At 41.3% G+C, this 18996-nt stretch overlaps 1 protein-coding gene across 1 annotated transcript in view; it reads right to left on the bottom strand.

The window, feature by feature from the left end:
- LOC127569658 (cilia- and flagella-associated protein 47-like) overlaps positions 1-18996 on the bottom strand; it is a 401309-nt gene that overhangs the window by 145683 nt on the left and 236630 nt on the right. Inside the window, 3 exon segments of the mRNA XM_052014458.1 lie at positions 4151-4262; positions 5528-5701; positions 12972-13115. Coding sequence (XP_051870418.1) covers positions 4151-4262; positions 5528-5701; positions 12972-13115 — 430 coding nt within the window.

Raw genomic sequence — 18996 nt, 5'->3', positions numbered from 1 at the left:
AAATGGACTTCAATTCGGCAAAGCTCCGGTCAAACTTTCTATCCAGATTAGAAATAGCTTCCAAAGTAGGTTGGTCTCCATTACCTTTACCATTAGCTGACGCTTTAGATCTGGTATTCATTTTAGCAGTTAAAAATCAAAATTAAACTTGTGCCAGTATTGTAAAAGACTTATTAAAGAGTGGTAAATTGAAAAGTGCTTGGACCAAAGCCAAGTTATGACTTAGTCCATCGAGCACCACCAACAGACTGCCCACATGTTTAATTTCCAACTTTTCTCAGCCCTGGCAAAAATTTGCCAGCTTGAAATGTAAACTCAGTTTCTCACTTCACAAATACTGCCTAACATATTGAAGATTTCCCACAGTCCGTTGTTATCTCCAGTAGTTAAGCTGAGTTTTGATCTGTATTTAAAAGAGAACACTTCTCCAAGGAAAGGTTATCAAAGTAAAATTCAAACTTCTGATGTGTGTTTCATTAATGAGATCAACATCCAGCAGCAGGAAGTACGTTAAAATCCTTTTCACTTAAAGAGCTGGCTGGAACAAGAATGTTAAAAGCACCTTGGAGGAACAAGCTGATATTCCGCCTTGGGAGTCTTCAATTTGATGGCCTCAACATCGATTTCTCTAACTCCCGGTAACCCCTCCCCATTTTCTTCTCCACCCCCCTCCCCCGACTTCTTTATCTTCCCTTATTCCTGTGGCTCCATTCCTCTGCCTTGATGACCTGCCCATCTCCTCTCCTCCCCTCCTTCATCCTTTATTCCATGGTCCACTGCCCCCTCCTACTGGATTCCTTCTTCTTCAGCCCTTTGCCTCTTCTACCTATCACCTCTCAGCTTATTACATATTCTCCCCCTCCCCCACCACCTACCTTCCCCTCTCACCTGGACTCACCCATCACCTGCCTGCATGTGCTCCTCCCCCTCCCCCCAACTTCTTATTCCGGCTTCTACCCTCTTCCTTTCCAGTCCTGATGAAGGGCCTTGGCCCGAAATGTTGACTGTTTGTTTCCCTCTATAGATGCTGCCTGACCTGCTGAGTTCCTCCAGCACTTGTTGTGTATTGATCCAGATTCCAGCATCTGCAGAATTTCTCGTGTCTCTGTTAAAAACACCTGTTGATGATATCTCCTCCATTGGGGGCAGGTAGAACAATTCAGTGATCAATGAACTATCTGCCAGTATCATGGTTAATGGACACCCAAAGTACTAACTTTAAGACACAGATTTCATGGGGGTTAAATTTTAAACTGAAAGAACTTACTCTCTTCAAAGTAGCATTGCTTGTTAACAAAGATTTGCTGCGCCATCCAAATTAGAATAAAATTCAGGAATGGTAAGCAATAATGTCCTAAGAAACCTTAGCCACCAGGAGAAGCTACTGGAAATTGTATTGTATGTTGTATGTGATTTTCAAACTTTTTTTTTCAAATAAGCTGAAGCCCTTTGCTCAGAATATCATCTTCAATAACTTCACATTGAATGATCTTGTATGTTTAGTATCCTTCTCTGTCACCTACCACCCAATTCAATTGAAGCTTTATTTTGTAATTTCTTGGACAAGTAATTTTTACTTCTACTTAACATTTAATTCACTTGGATTGTCTCACAGAACTAAACTTTGTACGTTATACATGAAGGTAAAAGACTCAGATTTTGTTTTAGTTATTTTCTTGCTTTTGCATAACCAGGTGACAAGTATTTTGACAATGACTTTTTTTTTAATACACTGGATTACATAGGCCTAGTTAAATAAAAACTACATAAAAATCAATGCTCATCCACACTGGACAAAATAAATTTCTGAAAAGCCACAAGAGAATTCCTGCTTACTTCAGTGTGTAACAGCAGATTACAGAATTCAAATTTCATTTTATAATACATTGGTAGATTGGTTTACTATTGTCACATGTACCAAGGTACGGTGAAAAACTTGTCTTGCATACTGTTCATACAGATCAATTCATTACCACAGTGTTTTGAGGTAGTACAAGGTAAAACAATAATAGAGAGTTACAGAGAAAGTGCAGTGTAGGTAGACAATAAAATGCAAGGTTATAACGAGGGAGATTGTGAGGTCAAGAGTCCATCTTATACTACTAGGGAACCATTCAATAGTCTTATAACAGCGGGATAGAAACTGTCCTTGAGCCCACTGGTACGTGCTTTCAGGCTTTTGTTTCTCCTGCCCAATGGAAGGGGGGGAGAAAAGAGAATATCCAGGATGGGTGAGGTCTTCGATTATGCTGGCCACTTTACTGAGGCAGTGAGATGTATAGAGAAAGTCCATGCAGTAGGGGCGGGTTTCTGTGATGTGCTGAGCTGTGTCCACAATTCACTGCAATTTCTTGCGGTCACAGGCAGAAAAGTTACCATACCAAGCTGTGAAGCATCGGGATAGGATACTTTCTATGATGCATTGATAAAAATTGGTGAGGGCTGATGGGGACATGCCAAATTTCTTTAGCCTCCTGAGGAAGAAGAGGTGCTGGTGGGCTTTCTTGGCTATGGTGTCAATGTGGTTGGACCAGGACAAGCTACTGGTGATGTTCACTCCGAGGAACTTAAAACTCTCAACCCTCTTGACCATAGCACCATTGACATAAATAGGAGCACGTGCACCGCCGCCCTTCCTGAAGTCAATGACTAACTCCTTTGTTTTGCTGACATTGAGGGAAAGGTTGTTGTCATGACACCATGACACTAGGCTCTCTATCTCCTTCCTGTACTCTGACTCATCGTTATGTGAGATATGGCCTACTACGGTGGCATCATCTGCAAACTTACAGATGGAGTTAGAATAGAATCTGGTCACACAGTCATGAGTGTATAGGGAGTAGAGTAGGGGGCTGAGGACATAGCCTTGTGGGGCACCAGTGTTGAAGATAATCGTGGCAGAGGTGTTGCTGTCTATCCTTAGTGATTGTGGTCAGTTGGTCAGGAAGTCAAGGATCCAGTAGCATGGGGAGGTGTGGAGACCCAGGTCTAGGAGTTTGAAGATGAGTTTGCTTGGAATTATAGTATTGAAGGTGGAGCTGTAGTCAATAAACAATCCTCTAATGTAGGTGTCTTTACTGTCCAGATGCTCCAGAGATGAGTGTAGGGCCAGGAAGATGGCATCTACCATGGACCTGTTTCGGCGGTAGGCTAATTACAGTGAGTCGAGGTTGTCTGGGAGGTTGGAGTTAATGCGTGCCATGACCTGCCTCTCGAAGCACTTCATGACGGTCGATGTCAGAGCCACCGGGCGGTAGTCATTAAGGCACGTTACCTTGTTTTTTTCTTAGGTACTGGGACGATAGTGGTCTTCTTAAAACAGGTGGGAACCTCAGATTGAAGCAGGGAGAAGTTAAAAATATCTGAAAATATGCCTGCCAACTGATCTGCGCAGCATCTAAGGACATGGCCAGGGACACCATCCGGGCCAGTTGCTTTCCACTGGTTCACTCTCCAGAAGACTGATCTTACGTCCACAACAGTGACTGTGGGTTCAGGAGCACTGGAGGCTGTCAGGGTGGATGATGACATTCCAATCCCCTTCTGTTCAAGGCAGAGAATGCACTGTGCACAGTCCCGCACTGGTATAAGGTTTTGAGTTGCCCTATTGAGACTCTTGGAGCCACGGCAACACCAAAATAATTTCAGTGCATTTCTGTAGCTGCAGGATGAGTAGGCATGAAGACAGTGTCGGAATAAAGGCTTTCAAGTGGAAATATTAAAAACTGAATGCAGTGACACAAAAGAACCTTCATAGTTAAATTCAATTAACTTAAATCAAGGGACAAGTAGAAAGATAGAAAGTAAGTATAAGTGAATGCATGCATAATCTAACTCTGGAGGCAAGATCCATCATATAGATGGAGAATAAAAGTGGTCTTAAAAAGATGTGTATCGCATGTCACCTACATGTATCAGATCAGCGCCACTTCTGCTTTCTGCCATTCAACCATCTCCACATCAAAATCTCCATTTTTCTTTTGAAACTTTGGCTTTAATTTTCACAAGCTTCTTACACAATATATTATCAAAATCATCTGAAAACTTAAAATAAGCTGCATTCACATGTGATACATTCACTTGATAACTTCCTTGAAAAATTAAATTAAATTATTCAAAGCTTTTCCATTTATTGGATTGGTAGCCATACCTGTAAACTTTCCTTGCTTCCAGGGTAAAACATTAATCTCATAGGGAACAGTTTGTCTGGCTTTTAAGGTAACAGATGGTTCTCCACTCACGATTAACAAGTCTGATACAACCTGCAAACATATTTTTATCCCTTTTAATAAAACAAGGCATATTCAGTCATGTAGGTAATTTTACTTTGCCAATTATTGACATTTTTTTAGAAAATCGTTTTATATGAGTGCAATTAATTGTCAAGTATTGCCACAGCTCCAATAGATTATTAAAAAGCTGCAACAAACTGGGTATTTATGTGTGAAATGGACTATTTATGTGTACACTAATAGTATAAAGTCAAGTTCGTAAACACTGGCATACATTTCATCTTTATCGCCAAAGCAATAACAAGATAGCCTGGGGATAAATTTTAATTTTAATGTTCCTGCAACCTGCATGTTTCTGTAACATAAACTCAGGTACCAATTTAGAGACCAGTCTTCAATTAAATAAAAGCAAAATTGTGAGTCCCAAATGTACAATTATGATCCCTAAACCAATAAAATAATTTAAAATCTATTATATCAGAACATTGTTGGCTCAATTGCCAGTAAAGCTATTTGGAATATGTGGCAGTATCGGGGCAATTGTGGTTCTATGGATGTAATAAAACATTTATTTGCATTTTACATGTGGTGTTTCACCAAAAAAAAGGATCAAAGCGAAAAAAAAACTGTAGATGTGGGAAATCTGAAAGCAAAGCAAAAAATGCAGGAAACACTGAACAGATTGGGCAGTATCTGTGGAGAGACTCAACATTTTTAGTCAATGATCCTTCATCAAAGCCTTCCAAATGAATTGTTGAGTCTGCATCTCTTTCTATAGATGATGCATGACCTGCTGAATACTTCTAGCATTGTTTTTGTGCCAAGAAAAGGCAGATGCTTTGCTTACCCACCAATGATATTTTTTGAAGTGCAGAACATCAAATTCATTGCTGATTAAAGCAACCAACCCCTACTAAGGTCTTTAATACTAATTGCAATAAATTTAAGTCAACCCAATTTACTAACATATTAATATTTAGATTACTTCATATGCTGACAGCATAAAGTATATCAGTGTAATATACCTGTTGGTTCTTATTCAAAGTGCATTAGTGCCATGATTATAATGAATCACCAAGAGACATGAAGAACTACTGATATGGATGCATCTTGTTTATTCCACTTTCTTCAACTACCTACACATAACTTTTGTGTCATTCACGTGAAACACATTCACACACACTGCTGTTTCCCCTTTTTATTCAGAGTGATTCACATATTCACACCATTTAAAGATGTAACTTTTCATTTCAGAGGAACTCAACCTTAATGTGGTAAAGTCTGACCATTCTCACCTTACATGTTAACTTGGTTTGAGTGTAATTGGGAACCATTATGACCTTCTTTGTAATCTGTCTTACTTGGCAGTCTACCACAATATGATCCATTGCTGCTGGCGTTTTGCCTATCCCTTTGAGGTTGAAGATACGCTCAGTACCATCTGTTAAGTTTGCCAGGACAAGTTTACCCTGTGAGAAAGGAAAAAGTGCAGGAGAAATTTTAGTGTAAAAAATATAGAATCCTCTTTCATTGTCGAGCTTTTACTCCTATCTTTACAACTAAATATTTCAGGTGCAGTTGGAAATTATTTCCTTAAAAAATGTAAAATGTTTGGCAAAATTAATAAAGCTGATGAAGGCAACTCAGACAGATTAATCTACTATTTCATAATCCAAATAACTTGAAGGGTGCACATATTTCTGTAATAAACAATAAGTATGTTAAGAATAATAAAATATAAGGGCAATTACGGGTTAGAAATTAGCTTTCTAACCAGATTACATAACAGCCTGCCAAGTAAAACAAAATAATACATTTAATTACATTTACATTGCATTAAATGGAGATAAAATGTTATAATCAGCGTTACATCAAGTGAAACAAGTTGCAAAACCAAATATACGTTCCTTAGTTTTTTGTTTACACAGGTTTTTTTAATCTCACACAACATTGCCATGTGGATACCAGTGAGGGAGATTAAAAAGGCCACGGTAGCTCTTTCATCCAGAAATAAACTTGATTTTCCTCTTGACTACGTCCAAATGTTTCTTAAATAACCCATGAAATTTTGTCTCCTCTCACCAATCTGGAAGTCTATTCCATATGTTCATCAATTTGTGTGGAAAAAGCATTTTCTGGATGCAGCCCTTAAAATTACCTTAAATTTATTTGAAACATTATATGACGTTGGTTTAGTTTGGTCCAAAATTATGTTTTCTCTATCATTTACTATCTTTCTATACCCTATATAGAATAACCTCTTAGTCACCACCTCTTAAGAGAGAACACCATATGTTTTCAACTTGGGATACCAGGGATTGATCTTGTGGTTCTGCTGCACTGCCTCCAGATGTATTTCAGTGACCATTCTTGCCAAAGTGCTCCTATTCTTCTCTTTCTGAAAGACACTGATCTACTTTGGGATTTGATTTTCAATGAGGGCATTACGTATGCTTGAGCCTCAAAGAAATATTGTGTTCATGAAGTCATAAAGTTGTACAACACAGAAGCAGGCCCTTCAGCCCCCACATCCATGCTGACCTTATTGCCCATCCACACTAATCCCATTTTCCCACATTAGTTCCCTATCCTTCTGTGCTTTGCCTATTCAAGTGTTTATCGAAATGCCTCTGAAACACAGTGACTGTATCTGACTCCACCATTTCCTCTGGCAACAAGTTCTAGATATCAACCGCTCTCTGTATGAAAGAACTTGCCTGTCAAGTCCCTTTTAAAACTCCTTCCTCTCCTTTGTCTTCCCTTATTCCTATGGCTCCCTTCCCCCACCTTGATGACCTGCCCATCTCCTCTCCTCCCCTCCCCCATCCTTTATTCCATGGGCTACTGCCCCCTCCTACCAAATTCCTTCTTCTTCAGCCCTTTGCCTCTTCTACCTATCACCTCTCAGCTTATTACATCTTCTCCCCCTTCCTCACCCACCTTCCTTCTCCCTCTCACCTGGACTCGCCTATCACCTAAACTCACCTGTCCCCTGCCTGCGTGTGCTACTCCCCCTACCTTCTTATACTGGCTTCTGCCCTCTTCTTTTCCAGTCCTGATGAAGATGAAGGGTCTTGGCCCGAAACGTCGACTGTTTATTTCCCTCCATGGAAGTTACCTGACCTGCTGAGTTCCTCCAGAACTTTTTGTGTATTGCTCCAGATTCCAGCATCTGCAGAATTATTTGTGAGCTTTTGTTTTCGTCAGCTGTTGTGTCACCCACCAGCATTTGCTCCCAGTCAACTTTTGCCAGGTATTCTCTTACACTATTTAAATCAGCCTTCCCGCAATTAAAGAGCTTAACTTTAGGACCAACCTCATTTCTTTCCATAACTACCTTGGGACGTACAGAATTTTGGTCACTGTTCCCAAAGTGTTTCCCTGCGGACACATTTGCCATCAGCCCAGTTTCATTTCTTATAATAAAGTCAAGTACGGCCCGTCTCTATTTGGAATCTCCACATACTGTCTCAAAAAAGTTTATTGAACGCACATAACAAATTCCACCCCATTTAAGCCCCTTGCACTAAGGCAATCCCAGTCAACAATGTGAAAGTTAAAATCCTGACTTTTATACCTCTATTGCTCTTATCCCTTTCTGTGATTTGCTTATATATCTGTTCCTCTAATTCCCACTGGCTATTGGGAAGCCTGTAGTTTAACTCAAGCAAAGTGATTACCCCTTCCTTATTCCGAACTATATCCTCTCTAAGTACTGCTGTTATGTTCTCCCTATCAACACTGTGACTCCTCCTCCTCCTCTTTTCCATTCCCCTCTCTTACATCTGGAACTTCTATACCCCGGAACATTAAGCTGTCAGTCCTGCCTTCTCTCAAACATGTTTCTGTGATTGCAATGATATCATAATTTCAAGTGCTGATCCAACCTCTAAGCTGAGAGGTTCCTCGCATTCAGGTAATTGCAGTTGACCCTGCAGTTCTCCCATGATCCCTAACCTGCCCCCGTCTGCTTTGCCCCCTGTACTTGCTTGATTTATCCTCTACATTTTTCTCCCCACCTGCTGCACTGCTACTATGCTTCCCAACTCTCTGCCAAATTAGCTCATGAGCAAAACCCCCTGTAAGGATATTGATCCCCTTCCAGTTTATAGAACCATAGAACCATAGAAAAATACAGCACAATACAGGCCCTTTGGCCCACCATGTTGTGCTGCCCTTCAAGCCACAGCTAAGACTATCTAACCCCTTCCTCCCACATATCCCTCTATCTTAAATTCCTCCATATGCTCATCTAACAATCTCTTGAACTTGACCAATGTATCAGCCTCCACCACCACCCCAGGCAGAGCATTCCATGCACCAACCACTCTCTGGGTAAAAAAACCTCCCTCTGACATCTCCCTTGAACTTCCCACCCATTACCTTAAAGCCATGTCCTCTTGTTTTGAGCATTGGTGCCCTGGGAAAGAGGCGCTGGCTGTCCACTCTATTCCTCTCAATATCTTGTATACCTCTATCATGTCTCCCCTCATCCTCCTTCTCTCCAGTGAGAACAGCCCGAGCTCCTTTGGTCTCTCCTCATAATCCATACTCTCTAATCCACGCAGCATCCTGGTAAATCTCCTCTGCACTCTTTCCAACGCCTCCACATCCTTCCTATAATGAGGCGGCCAGAACTGGACACAGTACTCTAAGTGTAGCCTAACCAGAGTTTTGTAAAGCTGCATCATCACTTCGCGGCTCTTAAACTCGATCTCCCAATTTATAAAAGCTAACATCCCATAAGCTTTCTTAACTACCCTATCTACCTGTGAGCCGACTTTCAGTGACCTGTGGATATGAACCCCCAGATCCTTCCGCTCCTCCACACTGCCCAGAATCTTGCCATTTACCTTGTACTCCGCCTTGGAGTTTGTCCTTCCAAAGTGTACCACTTCACACTTCTCTGGATTGAATTCCATCTGCCACTTGTCAGCCCAGCTCTGCATCCTATCAATATCCTTCTGCAAGCTTCGACAGCCCTCCACACTATCCACAACACCACCGATCTTTGTGTCATCTGCAAACTTGCTAACCCAGCCTTCCAACCCCTCATCTAAGTCATTAATAAATATCACAAAAAGTAGAGGTCCCAGAACTGATCCTTGTGGGACACCACTAGTCATAGCCCTCCAATCCGAATGCACTCCCTCCACCACAACCCTCTGCTTTCTACAGGCAAGCCAATTCTGAATCCACAAGGCCAAGCCTCCCTGGATCCCTTGGCCTCTGACCTTCTGAAGAAGCCTACCATGCAGGACCTTGTCAAATGCCTTACTAAAATCCATGTAGACCACATCCACTGCACTACCCTCATCAATCTTCCTGGTCACCTCCTCAAAGAACCCTATCAGGCTTGTGAGGCAAGATCTTCCCCTCACAAAGCCACGCTGGCTGTCCCTAATCAGTCCATGATTCTCTAAATGCTCATAGATCCTATCTCTTAGAATCCTTTCCAACAGCTTACCCACCACAGATGTAAGGCTCACCAGCCTGTAATTCCCTGGACTATCCCTACTACCTTTTTTGAATAAGGGGACAACATTCGCCATCCTCCAATCCTCCGGTACCATCTGCGTGGACAATGAGGACTCAAAGATCCTAACCAACGGTTCAGCAATCTCCTCCCTCGCCTCACAAAGCAGCCTGGGGAATATCCCGTCAGGCTCCGGAGACTTATCTGTCCTAATATTTTCTAACAACTCCAACACATCCTCTCTCTTAATATCTACATACTCTAGAACATTACCCTCACCAACACTGTCCTCAGCATCATCAAGACCCCTCTCCTTGATGAATACTGAAGAGAAGTATTCATTGAGAACCTCACCCACTTCCACAGCTTCCAGGCACATCCTCCCACCTTTGTCTTTAATTGGACCTACCTTTACTCGAGCCATCCTTCTGCTCTTCATGTACGAGAAAAAAGCCTTGGGATTCTCCTTAACCCTACTTGCCAAAGCCTTTTCATGTCCCCTTCTCACTTTCCTCAGCCCTTTCTTAAGTTCCTTCCTTGCTACTCTATATTCCTCACGAGCCCTGTCCGATCTTTGCTGCTTACACCTTACGTATGCTGCCTTCTTCTTCCTAACTAGTTGTTCCACCTCTCTTGTCACCCATGGTTCCTTCACCCTACCATTCCTTCTCTGCCTCACTGGGACAAACTTATCCCTAACATCCTGCAAAAGATCCCTGAACATCGACCACATCTCCATAGTACATTTCCTTTCAAAAATGTCATCCCAATTTACACTCCCAAGTTCTTGCCTTATAGCCTCATAATTCACCTTTCCCCAATTAATTATCTTCCTGTCCTCTTTGCCCCTATCCCTATCCATGACAATTCCAATGGTCACTGTCCCCCAAGTGCTCACCCACTGATAGATCTGTCACCTGTCCCGGTTCATTACCTAAAACTAGATCTAATATGGCTTTCCCTCTAGTTGGCCTGTCAACATACTGTGTCAGGAATCCGTCCTGGACACACTTAACAAACTGTGCCCCGTCTAAACCCTTGGCACTAAGTAGGTGCCAATCAATATTTGGAAAGTTGAAGTCTCCCATTATAATAACCCTGTTATTTTCGCATCTTTCCAAAAACTGCCTCCCAATCTGCTCCTCAGTATCCCTACTGCTATCGGGGGGCCTATAGAATACTCCCAGGAGGGTAACTGCCCCTTTCTTGTTCCTAACTTCCACCCATATTGACTCTTGAGAGGATCCTTCTACATTATCTACCCTTTCTGTAGCTGTAACAGTGTCCCGGACCAGTATCGCCACCCCTCCTCCTCTTCTCCCCCCCTCCCTATCCCTTTTAAAACACTGAAAACCAGGAATATTCAATACCCATTCCTGCCCTGATGTCAGCCATGTCTCTGTAATAGCCACAATATCGTAGTCCCATGTACTTATCCAAGCTCTCAATTCATCTGCCTTATTCTTGATGCTTCTCGCATTTAAGTAAATGCACTTTAGTCCATCCATCTTACTACTTGTATAGCCTGTACTCTGCTTCTCCTTCCTCAAAGCCTCTCTACCTGTCAGATCTGACTTTTCCCCATCCCCTTCTTCCTCTGACCTACTCCTCCAGTTCCCTTCCGCCTCGCAATCTAGTTTAAACCCTCCTGAACCACCCTAGCAAACCTGGCCACAAGGAGATTGGCCCCCCTCAGGTTCAGGTGTAACCTGTCCTCTCTGTACAGGTCCCACCTTCCCCAGAAGAGATCTCAATGATCCAAAAACCTTAAACTCTCCTTCCTGCACCAATTTCTCAGCTACGCATTTATTTGCCATCTCTTCCTATTCCTACCTTCACTATCGCATGGCACTGGCAGCAATCCCAAGATTGCTACCCTCGAGGTCCTGTTCTTCAGCTTTCTGCCTAGCTCGCTAAACTCACTTTTCAGGACCTCATCCCTCTTCCCACCTATGTCGTTGGTACCAACATGAACCACGACTTCTGGCTGTTCTCCCTCCCGCTCAAGAATCCTGTGGACCTGATCAGTGACATCCCGGACCCTGGCACCTGGGAGGCAACATACCATCCGGGATTCATGCTCACTGCCACAGAAACTCCTATCTGTTTTCCTGACTAAACTGTTCCCTGACTTAAGTGCAAGCTATCCTTTTTGTGCAGGTCCCACCTGCTTCACAAGTGGTTCTGATGACTCAAGTACCTAAAGCCCTCCTGCACCACGGTTTTAGCCACACGTTCATTGTCCTATCCTCCCAGTTCTACCCTCAGTACCAAGTGACACAGGAAATTATCCTGAGATTAGTCCTGGAGGTCCTGCTTTTTAACCTTCTGCCTAACTCCCTTAATTCACTTTGCAGGACCTCATCCCTAACTCTGCTGTTAGTACCAATGTTTACCACAACATCTGGCTTTTCTTCCTTCAGAACCACCCTCCTGCAGAATGTTTCGCACCCAATGAGAAACCCCCTGACCCCGATACCAGGAAGCAATGTACCATTCTAGAGTCTCATTCTGTTCCCCTCACTAATGAATCCCCAACCACTACTGCTTGCCTAGACATTTCCCTTCCTTGCTGTGAATCAGAGCCAACAGGAGTGCCTCAAATTTGGCTGCTGCTGCCAATTTCCTCAAGGAGGCCACCTCCCTCTCCCAGACAGTACCCAAACCAGTATAACTGTTTGAGAGGGGAGTGACCACAGGGGAATTTTGCATTACCAACCTGCACATGCTGCCTTTCCTGGTGGTCATCCATCTTCTTTCTTTCTGTACCTGTGGCATGACTAGCTCACAAAACATACCATTCATGACATTTTCAGCATCCCTGTTGCTCCATAGCGAGTCTAACCGCAGCTCCAACTGTTCTACGTGGTCTAACAGAAGCTTGCAGATGGACACACTTCCCATAGGTGCTGGACTATTCTACCATTGGGAATTATCAGAGCGAAACATAACACTGACAACACTGAAACTTCATCTCTTCCGGCAGGGATGCATTAATTATTTTTGAATTAAAATCAACAAACATTTTGTCAAGAATCCCAAAACTGTTTTTAGAATGTCATTACATGAAAGAGGAGGTTCCATAAATGAGCTTTGTATACTCTGATGAAAGTACAAATTCATTCCTACTTTGGTTTTTTTGTCAGGTACTCATTTTCTCCTACTGCTACTTTGTTTTCATTGCAAGAGAGGCTATTTGCCTGCATAACACAGCCTAACAGTGATTTAACTATGCAAAATTTAAAAGCAGTCAAAAGCCTTACCCTAGTCACACACTCAAAATCTGGTTTGAACATTAATGGGTACATTGACATTTCACAAGCTCGTATATTAAGCATTGATGGGCCAAAGAAGTCCTTCCCTTCCAGAACAGCTTGAATTGTCCAGTCTTCTTGGGTCTCATTTTGCTGAAAAACAAGTTATGTGATATGTTAGTATCAGAATTCTTTTCAATTAATTGTCACTTAGAATACTATCCAAATGATTGATGAGGTGCAATGGTTTCACTGTATCCAAATATTATGCTCACGTTATTTGTTTAGTTATGGACTAATTACTGCACTGGTATTATTCCTGATAATGAATAGCTTTGAATTGGTAGTAAGTATTAAGTTTAACTTTGGTCTTTTAAATAAAATATGGCATAACAGCAAATAATATGGTAGTCAACATAAAATATAGTTCAGTATCAGGATTTAAAGACTGTTATGTTCATATTTCAGAATTTCAAATACCTAAACTAACTGAAGGAAACAATTTTATTTTTGGAATTAAGCTGGCAATGACGGCTGGGCATATGGGCTCCCCAGTGCCCCAACTTCATCTTGCCCTTTCCATTGCTGATTCTCTACTGACCCTGATGAGCATAAACCTGATGCAGCAGTTAGTGCTGCTGCCTCAGAGCTCCAGCATCCTGAGTTTGATCCTGACTCTGGTGCTTTCTGGTGCTTGCATGTTCTCTTTGTAAACACATGGATTTCCCCTGGGAGGTCCAGTTTCCTTCCAGATCCCAAAGACGTGCTGGTTGATCGGTCTCTTTCAGTTATCCGTAATGTAGGGGAATCTGGTGGCAGTTTATGGATATGTGAGACAGAATAGATTACAGTGAAATGAGTGGGGGAATAGGACTGATGGGATTGCTCTGAGAGCCAGTATAACTCCATGGATCAAACGATCTTCTTTTATGTCTTCTTTTTCTTATCTTATAAGAAAATATGAGAACATGTTGGAGCTCGATAGCAACTCGAGGACATAGTTGATAAAACCTTGCCTTCTTAATGGTTTCCACTGGCTAGAAATATTGATACCATGACACCACATTTCCTACCATGTGCACTGCAGGAATGTTGGATGCATGAGCTGCGCATTAAGTCCAGGTGTCCAGAGCTCACAGGTTTCCTCAGGGAGCACTGGAGCAGAGGAATTCATGCAGAGATACTGACCGTGCACCATCTTTCATGGACCCCTCTGGTAAAAGAAGGCTTTTGTTTAGTGGGCAGCATGCCAGCCTCATATTTTTTAAGGCGCTGGGTCTGCTGCATAAAGGTTCTGAGGAAGCTGAGGAGTTGCCTTATGTTAAAAACCCCCCCCCCCCCCCCGACCAGAAATATGGTTGGAGTCAGAGAAGTAGTAGAAAAGCAGCTGGTAATCAGTGAGATCATATCCATTAAAGATGTTTCACAATCATCGGAAAGGGAAGGGGACAGAAAGTCTTGACCAAATACTGAAGAAATTATGTAATTTAGCTGAGAAAACAATTTCCTTTACAAACTAAAGCACGTAAAGTAGTTGGATTAATTAACTTCCCTAAAATCAATTCTGCTTAATCCAGTTATTGACTGAAGTAATTCATTTTGGTATATTAGCTTTAATTTTATGTTTTATGACATCAGCAAAATTATTTTAACAGGAACATTGATGTATAAAACAGAATTATGCAAATGTAATGGGATCATTAAAATTACCATACTTAATTCTAAAAACCTGACAAAAGTAGCATTCTGCAGATAATCATTTTCATAGAACATGACTACACCTTCTGCACAAGCTAAATTTGGAAATATTAGGCTAGCTATCAGATGTTAAATTTGAGAAATCACGTTTTCACTAATAAACAATTTTAATCATTACAAACTTGAACAAGAAATATTGGAAGAAAGCCACCATCCAATGAAAATTTCTTGCATCAGTAATAGCTCTTCAGGTACTTTACAATGGATTATCCTGGAAATGCATTTTTGAAGGAGCAAAATGTGCTTTAGTATGGCCTGTCAACTATTGCAATGAATTTTGTGCAAAACTTTGCTCAGGAGTTTGACAAGATCTTCACTCCTTCCTCCCACAAGATCAAGCAGAAACAGGCAGCCTATGGCCATTAGTTCAAAAGATAATGTTTAAAAACAGAATTGATGCAAACTGGAAATAACTCGATTTGACACCTCCAGAACTCTGAGCTCTCAAAACCATGAACAATACTTAAACCACATCCAGGCTTTCTCTGAAGTATGATTAGCTCCAACTTCCCATAATGTATTCATCCTTCTAAATGCTGCCTTTGCAAAGCTCCTCGAGGAAGAATATCATCTCAGCATGGTTTCTGGATCACAAGGCCCCCTTGAGGGATTACTACCCTTTTTCAAGTTCTGCAAACAGCAGCAGTACAATGACTACTAAATGAGTGCCTCAAAGTCATATTTGAGTATTATAGAGTATTATCAACTGCCTTGATTTGTCTAGAGGGATTCTACAGTGTGCTCCTGCTCACATGACATGTACAGTTGTTGCCTGCTGAGCCCTGCACAGCTTTACCATCCAAAAAGGTCTTTGAGATGCCTCTGCCTACTCATATCAGATTTGAAAAGCATCAGGATAATCAGTGATGACTGAAAGGACTCTTGCAAAAGGCATCAGACCACAAATGAAGCAGTCTCTTCCATTTAACACCTCCCAGCTTCATTATCTTTGCCTTCTTCACCTCAAACAAAAGATTAATCCTTCAGTTGAGTACCTATAATAGAACACGAAATAGAATATTTGACCCAACAAAACTAATAATGTCAATTATTAACTATCCCAACCTGATCGAAATAAAATAAGTGCACCTAAATCTTTATTACACCAATTTCCAATGAAAAGCAGAGCACTACAAGGTGCATCCAGCTTCAATACCAGAAAATCTAAATTGTGAGGAAGATTCTTTCCTATCGTTGTACTTCCCGCAGATGGATTTATCATTCTTTCTCCTATTCTGTGAAATTTTGAGAAAAAGCTTTATGCAAGGTGATTTGTTTTTCTACAGTGTGAAATTGATCAGGATATGCTGGCTTGTAGTTATCTTGAACAATTGAAATTAATGTCAACTCTACTGGGCAACTTTAATGACAATCAACCAAGTGGACAACTTCAGTGACCATCAATATACCTTCTCAATCTGTGGTGGGATCAGGGTCTAAATAGGCACCGACTGCAATTTAAACTCAGAGACAGAAAGAAGGGATATGGACTCATCAAAACCAGTAGAAAGCAGCTGGTCACCACTATCAAATGGCACTACTTACAGCTGCAATGCTCAGTAGGGTTCAGAGAAAGTCATGAGTTGGGTGTCTCCTGGAGACCATAGACACTGCAAAGTAATGTTGAAACACCCATTGCTTATCAATCCTGTTTGGATGAGATCCACACTATGCAAATAAACTGACATGCAGGATTATAACAAAAATCAACTTTATAAAGAAATGCTGATTGCAAATCCAGCTGTCAACATCAATTTGCCACCAACCTTCTCCATAGAATTTCAGAGTTCCTATCAGTTTCTCCAACATACTTATTGATTCTCACCTAGTCATGATAATGGGAGAAATAAACCTGCAGATCCACATCAAAAGCCAGCTTCAAGAACTGACCTTTGATTGTCAGTTTGAGAAATCAAATATAAAGAATAATACATCTTCAGTATTTTGTCGAAGACTATATATACGAATGTTTAAAGTTTCTTCAATAGTAAGTTTTATCTAGAAGATTCAGTTCATACCACTAATTGTAATTGACCAGCCTTAACACTTGTCTCTCAGTTGGCATGGAACAGAAGGCATAATTACCAAATTAACCAATTTTGGTTACAGATCTTCCTCAATGAAGAATAATATTTTAATCATTCTGTCCAGTGCAATATTGTCCAATACATCAATCACTATCCAAATGAAATTCAGATGTGGCTTAATGCATTTTGATTAGAAAGTAAAATATAAATAATTAATTCCATGAGTGGGCATCTGATTCCAGTATTCATATTTGTATGGACAAGTGTTTTGTAGGTTTCTTACAGTAAAATGATAAGATAAAAATGCAAGTATGGCTGCATTTTCAATTGCTATGTGTGTTTAGTTCTTTGTTTACCACTTATTAACCACCAACTAAAATGATGTACAAGTTGGGTGAAAATTCTGGACTTCTGCAACAGGGGAATACCAGCAATATTATGTAGAGGAAGGTTCTATCACTGCAGCCAATCAAAATAATTATACAAGGTTTGAGTTTGATCACACCTGGAATATTGTGATCAATTTTGGGAACCACAATTCAGGAAGAATACCTTGAAGGGAGAGCTGATTAAGATGATTTCACATATTTTCACAAGATTAATGGAGACTGTCAGGGTATATACACAGAGAGATCTTCAGCTCGATTGGACTTTGGAACTATAGGACATGGCTTTAAAATTCAAGTAAAACTCAAAAACACTTCAACATGAAGTCAGTGGTGAAATTGGAATTCTTTTACAAATGAATTTAAGAAAAAAATCTGTTATTAGCGCAGGAAACATTAAATGCAAATTCTTTTTTCCCAGATGATTTCCATGCTGAAAGGAATCTAGAACTGGGGCCATGGTTTCAGTCAGGGGTCACCCATTTAACAAGGGAATGAGGCAGAATTTCTTCTCCCAAAAGATTGTGAATCTTTGGAATTCCCTTCCCCAGAAGCCTGTAGAGGCCGAATCATTAAATTTATTTAAGGTCCAGATAGATTTTCTGTTCAAGAGAGAGTTAAGGATTAGAGGAAGCAAGCAGAAAAATAGAGCTGAGGCCAAGATCAGATCAGTCATGAACTTATTGAAAGTCAGCCCTGACAAAGACTCTCTGACTTAAAACATCTGCAGACTTGGCTGAAACAATCACTGAATAAGTACCAGCAACATGCCATAAATTCAAGAGAGTCAGGGGGCAGAAGTGAGTGTAGTCGCTATAACTAAGGAGAAGGTGCTTCGGAAGCTGAAAGGTCTGAAGGTAGATAAGTCACCTGGACCAGATGGACTACACCCCAGGATTCTGAAAGAGGTAGCTGAAGAGATTGTGGAGGCATTAGTAGTGATCTTTCAAGAATCACCAGATTCAGGAATGGTTCCAGAGGAATGGAAAATCACAAATGTCATTCCATTCTTTAAGAAGGGAGGGAGGCAAAAGACAGGAAATTATAGGCCAGTTAGCCTCACTTCAGTGGTTGGTAAGATGTTAGAGTCATTATTGAGGATAAGGTTTCAGGGTACTTTGAAGCACATGATAAAAAAGGCCAAAGTCAGCATGGTTTCCTTGAGGGGAGATCTTGCCTGACAAATCTGTTGGAATTCTTTGAGGAAGTAACAGGCAGGACAGACAAAGGAGAGTCAATGGATGTTGTTTACTTGGATTTTCAGAAGGCCTTTGACAAGGTGCCGCACATGAGGCTGCTGAACAAGATAGGAGCCCGTGGTATTATAGGAAAGGTACTAGCATGGATAGAAGATTGGCTGACTAGCAGAAGGCAAAGAGTGGGAATAAAGGGGGCCTTTTCTGGTTGGCTGCGGTGACTAGTGGTATTCCACAGGGATTGGTGTTGAGTCTGCTACTTTTAACATTATATGTTAATAATCTGAATGATGGAATTGATGGCTTTGTGGCCAAGTTTGCGGATGATACAAAGATAAGTGGGGGGGCAGGTAGTGTTGAGGAAGCAGGGAGTCTGCAGAAGGACTTGGACAGGTTGGGAGAATGGACAAAGAAGTGACAGATGGAATACAGCGTAGGGAAGTGTACGGTCATGCACTTTGGTAGAAGGAATAAAGGCAGAGACTATTTTCTAAATGGGGAGTGCATTCAGAAATCGGAAGTGCAAAGGGACTTGGGAGTCCTGGTGCAGGATTCCCTGAAGATTAACTTGCAGGTTGAGTCGGTAGTAAAGAAGGCAAATGCAATGTTAGCATTCATTTTGAGAGGACAAGAATATAAAAGCAAGGATGTACTGCTGAAGCTTTAT

Source organism: Pristis pectinata, chromosome 4 (genome assembly GCF_009764475.1).
Source record: "Pristis pectinata isolate sPriPec2 chromosome 4, sPriPec2.1.pri, whole genome shotgun sequence".
Classification (NCBI taxonomy): domain Eukaryota; kingdom Metazoa; phylum Chordata; class Chondrichthyes; order Rhinopristiformes; family Pristidae; genus Pristis; species Pristis pectinata.
This window is presented reverse-complemented; position numbering and strand designations above follow the sequence as displayed.